Source organism: Engraulis encrasicolus, chromosome 6, assembly GCF_034702125.1.
Source record: "Engraulis encrasicolus isolate BLACKSEA-1 chromosome 6, IST_EnEncr_1.0, whole genome shotgun sequence".
Classification (NCBI taxonomy): Eukaryota; Metazoa; Chordata; class Actinopteri; order Clupeiformes; family Engraulidae; genus Engraulis; species Engraulis encrasicolus.
Window position 1 is genome coordinate 37,555,869 of NC_085862.1, and position 18,106 is coordinate 37,573,974.

The window sequence follows — 18,106 nt, forward strand, 5'->3', positions numbered from 1 at the left end:
CTTCTGTTCTGACAACGCCCCTGAACGCTAAGGGCAGTTTTTTTAGAGAAGGGCAATGCTCCAGCCACTCAGCTTGCCATTCAAGCTGTGGCTGGAGGACCACCAGATCAATACCCTGATATGGTCAGCCCAAACTCCAGGCCCGAACCCCCTTGAAACCCTCTGGAATATGGTCAAGAGGAAGCTGTATGGTCACAAGTCATCAACCCAAGCTCAGTAACTTGAATTCTTGCACCAGGCCTGGAATAAAGTCATCCAAGAACAATGTGAAGGAGTAATGGAACGCCTACCAAAACGCATGAAAGCTGTGACTACAAATCTGGCTTATTCCACCAAATATTGATTTCTGAATTCTTCAAAGTCAATTTAAATTTAATATCATCTTGTTTTCTTTGCCTTTTTTGAGATTTGGAAACATTGCAACGCATGTGTTATTTTGACCATTTTGAGATATTCTGCAAATAAATGATCTAAATTACAATATTTTCTGTGTACAATGTTGTCGGTAGTTTATAGAATGAAACAACAATGTGTGTTTTACTCAAACACATACAGTGCCCTCCATAATTATTGGCACCCCTGGTTGAGATGTGTTTTTTAGCTTCCAATTATTATTATTTTTTCTAAATAATATGGGACCTTAATTGAAAAAAAGAGAAAAATCCAACCTTCAATACAAGTGCATTTATTCAGTGGGGAAAAAATCCCACATAAAGAAATAATTATTTGACATCAAATAATGTGTGTCACAATTATTAGCACCCCTGGTGTTAATATTTTGTACAACCCCCTTTTGCCAACAAAACAGCACCTAATTTTCTCCTATAATGTTTCACAAGATGGGAAAAGACAGAAAGAGGGATCTTCAGCCATTCCTCTTTGCAGAATCGCTCTAAATCATCCAGAGACCTGGGTCCTCTCCTCTGTACTCTCCTCTTCAGCTCACCCCACAGGTTCTCAATGGGGTTGAGGTCTGGGGACTGAGATGGCCATGGGAGGAGCTTGATTTTGTGTCTGGTGAACCATTTCTGTGTAGATTTGGCCATATGTTTAGGGTCATTGTCTTGCTGAAAGACCCAGTGACGACCCAGCTTCAGCTTTCGGGCAGAGGGCAACAGATTTTGATTTAAAATGTCCTGGTATTTCAAAGCATTCATGATGCCATGCACCCTAACAAGGTTCCCAGGGCCTTTGGAAGCGAAACAGCCCCACAGCATCACTGACCCACCCCCATACTTCACAGTGGGTATGAGGTGCTTTTCAGCATGCACATCTTTCATGGCACGCCAGACCCACTTAGAGTGTTTGTTGCCAAAAAGCTCAATCTTGGTCTCATCTGACCAAAGCACACGGTCCCAGTTGAAGCCCCAATACCGCTTGGCGAACTCCAGACGTTTGTGTTTATGATTGTGAGTGAGGAAAGGTTGTTTTCCCTGCATGCCTCCCAAACAGCTTGTTGGCGTGTAGACAGTGCCTGATGGTTGATTTGGAGACTTTGTGACCCCAGGATGCTACCATTTGTTGTAATTCTGTAACAGTGAGCTTTGGAGATCTTTTGATTTCTCTTACCATCCTCCTCACTGTGCGTGGTGGCAAAATAAACTTGGGTCCTCGTCCAGGCTTGTTTACCACTGTTCCAGTTGTTTTGAACTTCTTAATTATTCCTCTCACAGTGGATATGGGCAGCTGCAGTTGAGTGGCAATCTTCTTGTAGCCTCTGCCTGACCTGTGAAGGTCGACGCACATCTGCCTCACTTGTATGCTGTGTTCCTTTGTCTTTCCCATGTTTAAGAGTGGATAAGAGAAATGGCCTCGGTGTCACGTCATATTTATACCCCAGGGAAACAGGAAGTGATGAATTACTAATTAAATGTTCCTACATACTCTGGTAAACTTTGTAAACTACTGTAGAAATGACAGAAATGCTTCAATTATATGTATTTCCTGGGAATTGTTAAGGGTGCCAATAATTGTGGAACAGGTGATTTATTGAAAAATAATTATTTTTTAGTCAGGGATTTTTTTATTTTCTTACAATTCATTTGAGTTGGAGGCTACATTTTCCTACAATTTTCAGTGTGACAGTATTCTTCTGCAATAAACACTGAATTTATTTTAAGGCTTTTAACACATCTCAACCAGGGGTGCCAATAATTATGGAGGGCACTGTACCTATCCGTAGTGAAATCAGAAAAACTGATATTTCGAAGCGGTCTCTCAATTTTTTTGGACATGCCAGCATCCCTTATTCTCTGTGGACTCCTGAAGTTGTCTCCAAACATTCGTCTTTTGTCATTTAATTTGTTTGTTCAATGAACCCTAATTAAATTCTTAAGCCTAATTAAAAAACGTTGACCAGGTACTTCACACTTACAATAAATGAGGAAAGAGAAAAAAAATCAACACCATTTGCCAGAAGAAAAATAAGAGACAACTGGTGCATGGGAACATGCGAAAATATGTCTGTCACATCATATGGGCGTGTGTGTGTGTGTGTGTGTGTGTGTGTGTGTGTGTGTGTGTGTGTGTGTGTGTGCGTGTGCGTGTGCGTGTGCGTGTGCGTGTGCGTGTGCGTGTGCGTGTGCGCGCGGGCGCGCGTGTAGTGGGGGTAAGCCAAATAAATAATCTCCTAACAGGAACATAACTGATGAGAGAAGAGAGTGTGAGCATAAATTAGCAGCCATGCCATGACGAATGTGGCAGCAGCTTGGAGCTGAGTCACTGTGAATGGCACTTCAAGATGGTGGCATGGGGCCATCATCTGTGCTGCGCGGACACATACAACCCTGCACGCACGCACGCACGCACGCACGCACGCACGCACGCACGCACGCACTTCAACATGGGAGGCATGGAGCCATCATCTGTGCTACGCGGACACATGCAACCCCGCACGTCCGCACGCCAAGATGGGAGGCATGGAGCCATCATCTGGGCCGCACAGAGATCTGATTGGACAAATGCAAACATCCAAACACATGCAAGCACGCGCTCACACACACATGCACACGCACAATAACAGGTGTTTTTAACCACCTCAGAAAGTGTATGGGAGTGTGGCACAGAGAGAAAGAGTGTGTGTGTGTGTGTGAGTGAGTGAGTGAGTGAGTGAGTGAGTGAGTGAGTGAGTGAGTGAGTGAGTGAGTGAGTGAGTGAGTGATTAAGAGAGAGACACACAGAGACAGAGTGAAATGAGAGAGAAAGCGCAAGAGAGGTGGGGAGAAAAAAAAGTGTGTGTGTGTGTGTGTGTGTGTGTGTGTGTGTGTGTGTGTGTGTGTGTGTGTGTGTGTGTGTGTGTGTGTGTGTGTGTGTGTGTGTGTGCGTGTGAGTGTGTACCTTCTTGGCGATGCAGAGTGTTCTCAGGCCGTCTTTGGCGTAGAGGTTCAGATAGTTCTGGGTCTTGTACAGGATTTTCTTTTGCCGCTTGCCTTTGGAGTCATCTGTATTTTTTTGTGACAAAAGACAAACATTTAATTTCAATTAGAAAACAGGTAATGCCTTTGTATGTTACCGCATCCTGCAAAAGGGCACGTGAAGGAAATGTATGAAAACAAAAACAAGGATGGTCTCTTGTCCCCTCTGCCTAACACTTGTAATGCAGAGCAATTATAATTTGTGTATTTTTGGATGCTGCTGGACACCGCCATTTCCTCTGGGATCAATAAAGTTACTCTACTCTACTCTACTCTACTCTACTCTACGCCCACATATCTGCCCAGTTCCTTTCAAAACCCTCTGACATAACTGTTGGTGCAGTCTGCAGTTCCCAGCCCTTGTGACTCAAGCTGAATGCAGAATTCTCAATCAGACTCCTTGTCTGTGCTCTTAGTCTCAATGTCTTCCATTAATTGACGAGTGTACCATGAGTAGGCTTAGCGGGAGGACATTTTGATGCCTTCTGTGTCTCTCCAGCCTTGCTACCCCTCTTTCCCCTGGCAGCAGAGAGGGAACAAACAGTTTGAGATGATCCATTCCCAACATGGCTCCACGCTGGCCAAGTCACACACACGCTCAGCGCAGGGGAGCCAAGACTCATTTTCACTCCATGATTCATCCACCCCACTCCTTGCATCAACAACTACCCATGACTTTTAGTTTTTTTTCTCCGCCACACCACTCATGTCATGTCCTCTTCCCTTCTCCCCCTCCTTTTCCTCCTCCAGAAACTCGCCCCATTCCACGCAAACCGTTTTTAATAGCTCCTCACTCCACACTCAAAATATTAAAATGATCAAAAATTGTTTTCCTGGAACACCCCATTTTTTCTATTTATTTGTATTCGTATTTGTCCTTCATTTTTCTAGGGTAGTCAATATTGAGACAGTTGTCTCGTTTTCAAATCAGCCCTGCCATCTGCATTTTTGTTATGGTGGTAATTGGAGTCTGAATTTTCTCATGACCTTGAAGGCCAAAGGAGGGGCCTATTGTTTGAGAACGTTCTTGATGAAGGTGGCGATGTCGTAAAAACCTAATGGCCTCTCTGGAGCCTAAGCACCGGTAAGTGATCAAAATAAATATTTCATCAACTTACAAATTACAGGAAGACCAAATAAAAGAGAGGAAAATTACTGGCCACATTCGGGGAAGAATTTATGCAACCCAAGGAGAAGCGGAACATTTGCCACATGTTTAAGAGGAAAAAAAACATGACTCAGAGATGACAAAATCTTTGGCACACTTAACCCATTGAAACGAATATAAAATGAATTAATAGCAGTGAACACAATTCATTTAGCATTAGGTTTAAGACTAACAGACTGATATTCCAGCATGGGGTCATACAACTCATTTTGTGTAAAAAGTCTGTGTAATTGGGCCCAGCCGTGGCTACGCGGGCGACCAGGGTTCGATTCCCGACCCCGGTCATTTCCCAATCCTCCCCCGTCTCTCTCTCTCCCGCTCATTTCCTGTCCCACACTCTTCACTGTCCTTTCTAAATAAAGTTGAAAACTCCCAAAAATATAATTTAAAAAAAGTCTATACAATTGAACATCTTGACAATCTACAGGCGTGTCTCACTCAGACGTCCAGCTCAAGTCAAATGCACAAGCCAACAAGAGCTTCTCTTCTCTTCCCATCTCTTCTCTTCTCTTCCCCTCCCTCCTCCTGAGGGAAAGCATGTCCCAGAGGACCAATGACATCTTCATGCTTCAGGCTTCAGTGAGATTGACCATGTCAACACCTCACCTCTGTCTGCAGCACACTCGAACAGGCCACTCAAGCCACTTTCATGCCATGTGAACCATGTTTGTTTTACCTGCAGTGCTCCAGAAGGGCCTGCAGCCCCCCCTTTGGTTACATAATGACAATGTCTGCTGCCGACACCGCCAAATGTTACGTCAATCAAAGACGCATACATGACCAGAACTCTCCACAAGCACCCAACTCATGCATGTCATCGAGCAGCACCTACGGATGTGTATGCAGTGCTGTGTGTGTGTGTGTGTGTGTGTGTGTGTGTGTGTGTGTGTGTGTGTGTGTGTGTGTGTGTGTGTGTGTGTGTGTGTGTGTGTGTGTGTGTGTGTGTGTGTGTGTGTGTGTGTGTGTGTGTGTGTGTGTGTGAGTGAATGGAGCCACTGTGCTAGTCAAGAGAGCTAGTGTGCTAATTGGTCATCCCCACCCTGTTGGGGAAGGTGAAGGGGTGGTTTGTGTAATATGGTGGCGCCTGGTGTCCTGGGAGTTTGTGAGGTAGTGGCCAGAGTACTGCAGTGACACAGCCATGCACGCACACGCACATGGGGGCACGCATGCAGGCAGGCAGGCAGGCACACACGCATGGTGTCGGGTGTGGCACACCCAGTGCAAATAGCAGAAGGTTGGGGTTAGGGACAACAGTCCCTCTTTACAAACAGCTGTGGCAAGAAAGGGCCTTGTAAATCACCCCTGTAGAACACCAGCAAAATGTCACAAAGAAATGCCAACCAGACACCTTCTCCTTTGTGAGGAAAATACAATGTTGTACTGAATGCCAATACTGCAAATTACATTGCTGTGCAAGATTGGGAAATGTTGTTTTTCTAAAAGTGATGGACTGAAAACCGTTCAGTTTTCTGACAACTTAAGAGTGTTCCAGATCACCATTACAAACGTATACGTAGGGAAGGTGTATTTGCGGCTACCTACGATAGTTTCAGATATTGACCAAATTGAAAGTGACACAGCACTACAAAAGATTTAGGAACCCTGGACAAGAATTTTTCATTTTCAGCTGCAACAACACAAAGTTTGTAGAAAAGTGATGGGCCATTTCATTGTTTCTCGTTTAGGAGTAACCAATGGTGCACTTTGCTACAGTATATCTTTCCTAGATGAAGCCTTCACAGGCAATGATTCACATTGACGACAGTTTACTCGACAGCTCTGCCATCCCATAGTCTTTAAGACAACAGAAGACAAATCACAGCAGCGAAAAATAGACACTACATGGAAGATGGGTTGAAATAAGATCTACTAAACTCAAGTAAGTACGGCAAGGTATGGACCTGAAACAAACCTGTCACCGTGTTCCACCGATAAGTGTACATTTTGTACGTAATGGGCTTCCGTCTGGAGAGCTTTTTGACTGGTTGTCATGGTGCTCGGAACACACAAAAAAAACTGAGGACAGTGGCTGCTGGGTTAGCCACTCCGAAACGGTTGGCTAGTGTCTCTATGTACACAAGCATTGCAGGGAAAAAGTGCCTGTGTGGCTCTTTGCATGCCTAGAATACTAAAGAGGGAGACCACCTTCTCCATTAGGGCGCTTTATTACCGCTGAAACCAGTCACACAACCCAGGGGAGCAAGGGAAGGGAAACGCTGCAGCCATTTAGCAGGAGTCGGAGAGAACACAGTGTATCACCTGCGTTGAAAAAAAAGAAAAACACGCGGCCTCACGTCACCGAGGCCTCACGTCTCCCAAGTCTCCACAGACAAAACGTCCACACTACCGAAATAGCCTCGTGTGGGAGGAATGTATTCCCATTTTCTATCATTTTCACTTTTGTTGCATTTTGTGTGTGTTGTGGTCCAATTGGTTTTAGATTTCCCTCATCCCAAGACCTTTCTTGATGATGAGGTTTCCCCGAGCGTAATGGAATGATGTACATGGGAAAGGCCAGGAGAGGTTACATTATGTATTGGGATCGCTGCTGATTGAAGCTGGCTCTCAATCAAAGCGAGCACAAAGCAAAAATGTCCTCCATCCTTACAGTCCCAGCACTGCAGCTCTGAGGAACGTCAACACCACCTGGGGCTCAACTGAAGTGTGTTCTCCTTTTTGTTTAGTGGCAAAAAGGGAGGAAATAGCACAGATTCATGATCATTTCCTGAAATAGCTGTCTGATGGGGGTGAGGGGGTTGTTACTTGGACATGCAGGACATGGCAGGAGAATGCCGTCTGATTTAGAGGAGCCTCTCAGTGTGAGCACAACAGCAATTATGGATTTTCTCCAGCTGCTCTCAGGTTGTCTTTCGTTTAGTCACAAAAACAGTGTCTCTGGTTAAAACATATGCAACATTAATTCACATCTGTAGGAAGTTACAGCGCAGACCAGTGTTAATACATAATCTATACTGGTAGCCATTTATACAATTCATAAAGAAAAATAGAAAAAAAATCTCTTCCAAAACCCTTGAACCCTTGAACTTGAATAATCTACTGCTGTGCCACAGAGTAACACAGGTATGTCCAATCACCAGAAAGCAGAAGGCATTTGCTTCCTGATCCAAGCATGGGAGTCAGACATCTCTACGAGGAAAAGAATGTGAACATGGACCTCAACACATCAGTTACCAGGTGCAAATTACAACACCAGGACTTGGCACCGATTTGAGGCAGAATAAACCACACATGCACGTGCGCACACACACACACACACACATACACACACACACCAGCACACACACAATTACGAAATGCCATTTATCACAGGTGAGTGACTGGCTGCGAGTATCTTTTCCATTTGTTAAAAAAATGTGTAAGCAGTGCACCGCCCTGGCAGTGGGTGCTGTGGGAGATGGTATCTAATGATTTGTGGTCACTTTGGTCCGTGGCCAGCGGCCATCAATCCTTCCCCTTGGGAGCAGCCTGCTGTGCTGCTAAGCCTGTCAAGAGTCAAGATACCACAGCCACCAGGCCTGGACGACCTGCCAGCTGCTAGCACAGAGATTAGCACTACTACCTGGCCTTAATGTACACTACTGAAAAAAACATTTAAGGTTTCGAAACGTAAGGTTAACTACAAGAAGGATCCATGGTAAAAACCCAAAGTTTAGACTAGGCTTTATTTTACATGGCACCACCTTTTAGCCTAGTGGGATTTACAGTAAATTTCGGTTCAGGGAGAACTCTCCTGAAGCAATTTAAGGAGTTTAGATGCTAAAAAGCACTTCCTGAATGAGGGAGACCTTGGATGCAGGAGGTAGTTCACTCTTGTTACCACACATCCCACATACTCTTGTTGGCATCTCCAAAACCAACTCCATAAGCGCCGTTGAACCACTGGTGCCCCAGTTTTCTTGTGCAATAGTTTGAAAATGCTGTATGTCGCGCAGGATTTACCATAATATCAGGGGTAAAATCTGAATGTTTGAAAAACGCTCGGCTCAAAGCACATTCTTATTGAAACCTTTCCATTAGGAAAATAATTGCATGTTTAAAACAATTCTGATATGATCAGCATATGCAGACCAGGACAACAACAATAATAATCTCAGTTCCAAATCCTCTAATCCAAAATACAGCATTTGCCTTGACTGTCTCAACAATCCTTTTTATCTCCAAACTCAGTGCCTGGGCTTCAATCTAACGTCCAGTTGCAAGCAGACATAGTGCACAGCTCTAGACATTCATACATGCTCATGGCTTTAATATAAGCTTGTCTTTTCCTAAACCTAACACCAATGCAGGCCCTCACTCACCTGTGGGTGGTTTGATGAGGTCCATGATGACCGAGTCGGCTCCTTTGGTGTAGACGGTGATCTGCTCGGTGAGCGGGTGCTTGACCACCACGGACATGCGCTTGCGTGTGGAGTCGAAGGCCAGCGTGTGCAGCAGCTCGAAGCTCAGCTTGCCCATGTGAGGCAGCTCCACCGTCACCTGGTCCGGCAGCCGGCCCACCAGCGAGCACTTGTAGGCCCTGGCCGCGTACACCAGCGCCGCCTCGTCAGGGGACTCAGCCTCGTAACGCAGCTCCCCTTCCTCCACCACCCCTCCCCAGGGGGACTTCAGTCCATCCACGGAGGTGGGCACGGTGCTGAAGTGGTGATCCAGGGTGCCGATGCCCGCACCGGCGCCAGAGTTGCAGGCGGAGAGGGTGGAGGCGTTGGCTTGGCGCACCTCGTCCAGCTTGGTGAGGGTACTCTCGGCGGAGGGCGAGGTGAGGACGCTGGAGCAGCCGCGGTGCGAGGAGGAGCGGTTGGTGACCAGGCTGGACAGGCTGCTGCTGTTGGAGCCTGAGGTCAGGCGGCTGGGCGTGAAGCGCTTGATGAAGTCCTCGATGGTCTTCACCGGGGACTTCAGCTCGAACCGCCGCACCTGTGACAGGGAGAGGAAGATCGTTATAAGTGGGGGACATGTCACAGCATATGCTGTCTTCAGCTTGAACCGCCAAAAAGTGGTAACTGTAGAATATATTATTTCAAAATTGAGTTTTGACAGGAATTTGACTTAGCATCTCCTTTATCTCGATTTTTCTTTTTAAAAACAAAGTGCATAAAATCATAACCATTGCTATACCTACAAGGTTGTCTGAATAGAAAGCCTCTCAAAATGCATTGTTTGAATGACAACTATTTTTTGCCTTTGTAAGACATAATAAATCACATAGTACTTTCATGTTATTAATAAGAGCCCATGAACACTGCTCAACAAGAGCACAGCCCAAACAGAGGACAAGATGTGCATTGCTACTTTTTTTCCTTTCACATCTTTGATCAAACTCTGGACTCTGGAACACACAGTGCGTTGGGAGAAATGTATGCAACATGTAATACTTTCACTCAGATGACAAGATGACAGAGCACGTCACATGGCAAAGTGCCTGTGATGAAGATGAGAGGGGCTCTCAGCCACCGTCCCTCTTCTCAGTGGGACAAAAGCCACGGACAGCCTTTGGCCAGGCCTGGGACAAAGTCATTTGAAAGGGCACCCCCAGCCAATACATGCAATGTAAAGAGGACCCAATCCAAAGCACCCTCTCTACCTGGGCCCAGGACAACAGACCCGTTTGCCCCCACCCCTGTCGGCTTCTCTCGGCAGGACAATAAACGAAAATCAAAACACATCTGCCTTTTACAGTTGGCCCAAGACCACAGCAGGCATAAATCAACCCAGCGCTTAACGCTAAGGCCCAATGAGCGACCACAGTGATGTGACTGGCACGCACGCACGCACACACGCACGCACACACACACACACACACACACACACACACGACAGGACCTTTCAAGAAGATGAAGGAAACAATAAAGCATGAACAATAGACAGGGGGAAAGGCAGAGTGCTAACGCTTTTAGTTCTATTGAACCTTGGTTCACAGCGAACGGTCTTGTTAATTAAAAAATATTATAAGGGAAGATGGGCTTTCTTTGTTTACGGCATAAGTGATTCTGTGTGGGGCTGACATACTATTACGTGTACTGTATAGGGGCCCACCAAGATGAATTGTGAAGCATTATGAAGAATTATGACACTTGGGGCATGAACATGACATTATTTATTAGAAGGCAGGCATTTGTTAAAATGTGAAGAATGTGTTTTTTTAACTGTTCAGATGTTGCAATTCAAATTGTTGGAGATAGGCTACTGACTGCAGGAATACATATTCAGGTATTTAAATTAAATAAGATTAAATAAGAAATATTTAGAAAGTTTCAAATTTGACTATTTGATCATTCATTTAGATGTGATTGTGTGGTAGTGTTAGGGGGATGTGCTGTGGTTGGCCGGACTAATGCCACGGGTGAGCTGGCTTGCACTGTCGTGTGAGGTGAGCGCCGTCTGTAGAGCGAAAGGGGTCAAATGAGGGCATTGGCTCCACACAGCTGGACAGGATATCTCTGGTCCCGGCTGGAACGGCCACACCCCAAAACATTTTTTATTATGTCACAGCTAGCACAGTGCAGCACAAGGAGATGAACAAAATAATGACAAGCCCACACACTGATCAAACGCAGACGTGATGCGCAAAAGCACAATCCTCACAGCGGGTAATACAGCAGGTCTGCTCATAGCAGTGCAGTGCAGCCACAAAAAAAACCCACCACCATGGAAAATTACTGTCATCACCTGGATTAACGACAAAAGGTAAACCAAAGTGACATGGGAAAAGACCAGAGGGCAAACAACGCGCACTGTGTGTACACCTTCCAACGGACCTTGTTTTGATCGTTATCGCCAAGACATCGCTAGGTCTGCTTCATGTCTGTTTGTCGTTTTCTACGTACAACGTTGCTATACATACCCCCCGTTGTCCTTACTTGGTAGGCCAGGCCTCTGAGCTCTCAAGTGGGTAAAGCTGAATACGTGACAACAAGAGCAGGAGTGGGATATGCACACACACACAAACACAGGAGAGCCGATCTCACCTCAATGCCAGAAAAAAATATTTTCAAAAATTATAACTGAAAAACAAGGGGAAAGGTCGCACTATGCATAAACTCGTTTCAATTCTGCTAATATTTTTATATTTCTGAAAAGTTATCTTGCAATCATTAATAACTATAACTATAAATATTTAGAATGGTATTTCCAGCCATTTGTTATCTTGACACTGACACTGAAGAAGGCCGTTACGTCTAACGGGCAATAAAGTGCACAACTAGGAGTGCCGTCATGTCTTTTTTATTTTTAATCCTATTTATGACAAATGTGATATGGCCCTTTTACACCTTCAAAGCAAAACTTCCTGCCAACGCCGCAGAACAGGAACAAAAGCGATTGGTTAAATTATTTAGAAACAAAAAAGGGAAATGAAACCAGCGGATGCATCAATGTACTATTTGATATGGTGGTGACAAATTTTGATTTGATTTAACCCATTGATGCCTAAAGCATTTGCAAAAAAACGCCTGCTGAATGCCTAATCCCTTGTTGGGAAAGTTGCCCTCAAACTATAAAAACCTAAATATCTTAGCTTCTGATGCACATAAAAACATGAAATAAGTTTCATTTTAAAGCCTAAGACCCTCATCTTGCATTAAAATGTATTCATTCAGCTGAAAAAAACGTTGGCTGGTGGTGAGTGACTGATATAATGATGCAGTGTAAATACAGTACAGTACAGGTTGTATTAGTTATGTGCCCAGTAGAGAAAGTTCTAGGGTAAGGTAAGTACATAAATATGACCAACAAAGAAATCGTACATGTGGGTGTGTCCTTACAGCTGACAAGATTTTTGCATGCCTAGAGATTGCCAATTACGCCAAATTTCAGCCCTGGGGGGTATACTAAGAAGCTGGTTCAGGAGTAAACCAGGTTAAGTTAAGAGGTAAATCATCTAACAGAAGAGTCTGGAGGCCTCATTTTCCAGGCTCTCCTATTAGATGATTTACCTCTTACCTTAACCAGCTTCTTGGTACGTATAGGCCCCTGGTGACATAGTACCCACCTTTTGCCTGGGCTGGTTGGGCGAGGACACCACCACGGTGTTGCAGATGGTGAGGGCGATGAAGAAGTCTATGATGTCGTTGAGGTCGGAGGGGATCTGGCTGAGGCCCGTGCTGTGGAAACGCATGAACTCCATCTGACTGGCGCCGTCGTTCACCTTGTCCAGCAGCTGCGGGTCGGGAGTGATGTCTTTCTCCTGTGGGAGGGGTTGTGAGAGGGTGGGTGAGGTTAGAGAGGTCAGGTGAGGTTAGAGTGGGTGGGTGAAGTTAGAGAAGTTGTGTTGGTGTACTTACAGTATAATGTTAATAGAGAAGTTGTGTTGGTGTACTTACAGTATAATGTTAATAGAGAAGTTGTGTTGGTGTACTTACAGTATAATGTTAATAGAGAAGTTGTGTTGGTGTACTTACAGTATAATGTTAAGGGTCAAACAGGGTTAGTGTTTTTATTGTGGCTGCATGCCTTGCAATGGCAACTATAAAGGACAATCTACTCAATTATTTTTGGCATCATGAAACAATGACTACATTCCAAAGTGTAAGCTAGGTCCTGACCATGGCACTGCTGAAGGTGGTGAGTGTGTGTGTTTGTGTGTGTGTGTGTGTGTGTGTGTGTGTGTGTGTGTGTGTGTGTGTGTGTGTGTGTGTGTGTGTGTGTTAGGTCCTGACCATGGGACTGCTGAAGGTGGCGTGCGTGCGTGCGTGCGTGCGTGCCTGCCTGCCTGCCTGCCTGCCTGCCTGCCTGCCTGCCTGCCTGCCTGCCTGCCTGCCTGCCTGCCTGCCTGCCTGCGTGCGTGCGTGCGTGCGTGCGTGCGTGCATAGGCTAGGTACTGACCATGGGACTGCTGAAGGCAGAGGTGTGTGTGTGTGTGTGTGTGTGTGTGTGTGTGTGTGTGTGTGTGTGTGTGTGTGTGTGTGTGTGTGTGTGTGTGTGTGTGTGTGTGTGTGTGTGTGTGTGTGTGTGTGTGTGTGTGTGTCAGGCACGTGCGCTCCAATACGGCAGGGGAGGCAGTGCCTCACCAACCCTACATGAGAATGATGAGATGCAGTAAATATGAATAATAGTAACAATAATAACTAGGCTATTGTTTTCGAGCATCTGCACCATAACTATCATTTGTGCAGTAGTTAAACAGTTTCAATCATTTTCAATCATTTTCGTGGCCAAAATCGTAATATTTGCCCATTGCATGTCAAATTGCTCCCAATATGCTGAATTTGGGGCAACTCCTAGTTTGCCTCACGCCGGATTGCGCAATCCCTCGTTAACAAGCTTGTGCGCATGCGCCATTTTGCTCGTTCTGTGTATGCAACCTGGTAATATTGTATTAAACGTTTTTATACACTTAATAGAAATATGTATGGTGTGCCCTCATTTTCCTGATAATTTTTTACTATTTTCTACATGTGATTATCATTTCTTTACTCTGACCGCTTTGGCATAACGCCCACTGAAAGATACAGTGTGGAGGCCAGCAGCAGTCTGGCCGCAATCTCATTCTGGCATTGAGAGTCTTGCTGGCAGTTACGTCATAGCGAATCTGAAGTTCAATCGGTCGTGTCATTAGTGTTGGCTAGCTTGTTCACTTTGACTGCTACCATGAAAGTGGATTTCATAACGAAACTAAGAGCTTCAAGTAACAGGAATTAACAGGACAGAATAAGGTAGGAAATCCGTTTCCCCCCTGATGTGCTCGCCGAAGCACTAAGTTTACTATTTGGTGGCAATGTTGTTGTCAATGTTGTTATCGATGTTGTCTACTTGTCTTCCGTCTAACTAGCCCTCACTTAAAAGCAAAGCACCTGTGCTATCCTGTCACCAAGCTAACACCACTTTCAAAAATGCACACCTTTCCTGAATTCATGGTGGGCTGCCCGGGTGGTTTAGTTACCATGTAATGTGATGTGTGTAGATTCGCTTGTGTTTGTTGGGCATCTGCGTGTGACTGGAGTGAACAGTGTACAGTGCGAGGCAGCGAGAACAGTGTCTGGCTGCGCAACGCAAGCTACTTGTAGAACCTAGTAGTAAGCTAACATTTAGCTCCTCTAGACAAGCTACATCCAATAGAAATATTAAGCTAGCTCCATCTGTAAAATGTAGCCAACTACATCATTGCAAGCTACTTCAACTAGAAATTCAAAATCACAGCATATTTGTATTATTTGGGCTGCAAAACTGACATCTGATATGTCTGTTGGATATGATAGACCCATATGATATTTTTGGCCATGGTGATATATGGTCAATCAGCTGGCTTCTTTGCTCTCCTGTCTCCCCCCGGTGTGTGCGCATTTTGCCTCGTCATTAGTTTTGCGAGTTTGATTGCGAGTTTTGATACCTGTCTGATGGAGGTAGACAGAGTGACATTGCGCATGAAAATATCAATAGAAACAAAGGTGTGGACATTCGGGTGTATGATTTGATTGCTGGAGACATTTTTGGGAGATACTAGTCCATGGTCTGGCAACTAGCCGTCTTCCTCCCCTGCCTTCAGTGTGTGTGTGTGTGTGTGTGTGTGTGTGTGTGTGTGTGTGTGTGTGTGTGTGTGTGTGTGTGTGTGTGTGTGTGTGTGTGTGTGCGCGTGTGCCTGTCGCGTTTGAGAGTTCCATTGGCGCACGAGCATATGGCAAGCCGTTTTAACATATAATAGCCAGAATGGATATGTGTTGCAGTTGCACATGGAAATGTTCCGTTTCTTTTTATTTATATTTATTTTTTTAGCTTCCCCAACAGTCTTGCTGTAGCGCCGCCTATGTGTAGGCCTACCTTTTGTTAAGAAAGCTATGACATATGAAACTTATCGGTAGGCCTATTTGGCACATATTTACTAATACTGTAGCTGTATATTTGAAAATCTGATATTGGAAAAGTCAGTGCCTCACCAGCCATAAAGTTCAGCGCACGTCACTGGTGTGTGTGTGTGTGTGTGTGTCCTAGCTCCTGACCATGGGGCTGCTGAAGGCGGTGTGCTTGGAGAGAATGCTGGCCCTCTTGGCTTCGGCTCTGCTTCCCGTGCGCCGGTGAGACTTGGTGCTCTGGGAGCGCAGCACCACCCTGCCACTCTGATGGCTGGTCACACTGTCGCGTCTCGGCAACGTGCCACCATGGGACTTGCAGTCCTCTTCCTCCGAATCCACCTCCTGATACAAGGCCAGCCGTTTTGCTGCAGGACAGAGCCACATAAAACCCCATCAATTTAAATGACTGTATGTCAACATGAGGTTCTAGCTATTTTTCAAAAATCCACCATGAATTACTCAGCAATATCTGAGAAAAAGACCTTTATCATTGCCATATCAAAGAACTAACTTAAAGGAGAAAAGTGCCACACACTCCTGGGTTACTGTATAGACAGATGCTTTAAGTTATGGTGACATGTTTACCCCTCTTTAAAGTGTTATATCAGGTCACCAGCACCTCTAGTGTCATTAATATTGAAGAAATAAGGTGCTGGTTACACGTACATGGATATTTTAAGATGTAGACATTTAAAAAAAAAAACTTTTACATGTAAACATGACATGTGAATAAAAATGAAAACCCCATTGTTACTGGTGCCTTTTAGCTGCGTAAATGGGATATTTTTGGGAGTTTTAAAATGTATTCTAAAACGTGTACACGATAGGCCAAAACCAACGTTGTTTTCAAAAATATCCATAGCACTATACGTGTAAATGGCTTCTAAGTCAAAATCTGACAGTGCTGTCCTTACGCGTCTTCACTGTACTTTACCATTGGCATCGTGGGAGTACTCCACACCGGCCACGGTGCAGCGGCGGAACACCATCTTGTTCTCGGTGAGCGTGCCGGTCTTGTCAGAGAAGATGTACTGCATCTGGCCCAGGTCCTCGGTGATGTTGAGGGCGCGGCACTGCAGGTGCGAGTCGGTCTCCTCGTCGTACAGCTCCATGTCCTGGTGGATGAAGTACACCTGGCAGATCTTGACGATCTCGATGGACACGAACAGCGAGATGGGGATCAGCACCTGGAGAGGGAGAGGGAGAGAGAGAGAGAGAGAGAGAGAGAGAGAGAGACAGAGAGAGATTATAAGTAGGAGGTTTATTATCTCGTGTGTCAAGATGAAGAAAGTTGTTTTGGAAAAGTACCGAGCAGTGGTCAGTCGAATTTATGTCTCCCACATAAAGGAATTTAAGCTGTAACCAAGGCATTAAAAAAACACCACAGACAACAGTACACCAGATAATAAATAACATACAAAGACACAAATCATCATGCACTAATTGACAAGACCAATGCACTGCATAAATAATACCAACCACAACACATATAGGGGAAAAGACCAGTGCCCAAAATAAAGATGCATAAAGCAAGGTGAAGCGTTTGTGGTTGACTCTGAAGTTGATTGAGGTTAATAAAGTGTGAAGGCTAGGCAGAGGTCATTTAAGGATTGAGGCACCGTAGTGTTTGGCTGATCCATACTGTGCGCATGTCCTAGGTCCTACTACAGTATAACTCTGTCCTTGTTGTGGATATTTATGGGACTTGCTAGGTGAACCCGGTACGGTGTGACTTTACCTGGAAGACGATAATCATGGTGAGGAAGAGATAAATGGCCGACAGCACAGGCGATAAGTCCATCCCGTCGGGGCTGGGCACGTCGAATACGGGACGCTTATCTCCATATTGAAACATCCAAAGCCCGTGACCTGAAACAAGGAGGCAAGGTGTGTGTGAGAGTGAGTGAGTGAAAGGGAGAGAGAGCGAGAGAGCGAAAGAAGGAAAGAAAGAGCGAAAGAAAGCGAAAGAAAGATAGAGCGAAAGAAAGCAAAAGAAAGAAAGAGCGAAAGAAAGAGCAAAAGAGCGAAAGAAAGAAAGAAAGAAAGAAAGAAAGAAAGAAAGAAAGAAAGAAAGAAAGAAAGAAAGAAAGAAAGAAGAGAGACGGAAAGAGAGCAGGAGCATTTTTTTACTCTGAAGTTCCTCTGAAAAGACAAGTCAGAGGGTGCTGTGGTACTTCGTGCTAAGGCATCCATCCACGAATGGGCTTGCATGCCCATGAGGAGACCCAGGTTCGAGTCCGGCCTGGGTCATGTCCCAACCCAACCCCCATCTCTCTCTCCCACTTATTTCCTGTCTCCTCTCACACAGTCCTGTCACAATAAAAGCACAAAGCTGAAAAGTATAATTCATTTATTTATATGTCTGCCCATTTAGTCTCTCCAATCATCTGATACTGACAGTGCCTAACACAAATGGAGAGGTAACTATGATGGAGAGGTCCCTGCCCGGGTCATTTCTACACTTATGATGTTGATGGTGCTTAGATCATACCTATGGTGGAGGGTTTAAAACATACCTATGGCGGCGAACAGGCACATGACGAGCAGGATGATGACACACCAGAACACGTCTACATTCATCTGCCTCTCCAGCTTGCTCCGCTTGTAGCGAGGACCATTGTTGTTCAGCATGGCTTTCGTCTCATGACCTGATGACCCCAACCCCCAAAAACAGCATTTCAAAAGGTCAAGGGTCAAACACAAAAACAGTGACAACAGGC

The 18,106-nt window shown here is 45.2% G+C and overlaps 1 protein-coding gene across 1 annotated transcript in view; it reads right to left on the reverse strand.

Annotated features, from left to right (window-relative positions):
• Positions 1-18,106, reverse strand: part of atp10a (ATPase phospholipid transporting 10A) — a 65,369-nt gene that overhangs the window by 29,340 nt on the left and 17,923 nt on the right. Inside the window, exons 5-11 of the mRNA XM_063201513.1 lie at positions 17,903-18,034; positions 17,125-17,255; positions 16,321-16,573; positions 15,534-15,751; positions 12,590-12,784; positions 8,901-9,516; positions 3,337-3,440 (exon numbers count right to left, since the gene is read on the reverse strand). Of these exons, the coding sequence (XP_063057583.1) occupies positions 3,337-3,440; positions 8,901-9,516; positions 12,590-12,784; positions 15,534-15,751; positions 16,321-16,573; positions 17,125-17,255; positions 17,903-18,034 (1,649 nt within the window). The remainder of the gene's footprint in view (positions 1-3,336; positions 3,441-8,900; positions 9,517-12,589; positions 12,785-15,533; positions 15,752-16,320; positions 16,574-17,124; positions 17,256-17,902; positions 18,035-18,106) is intronic.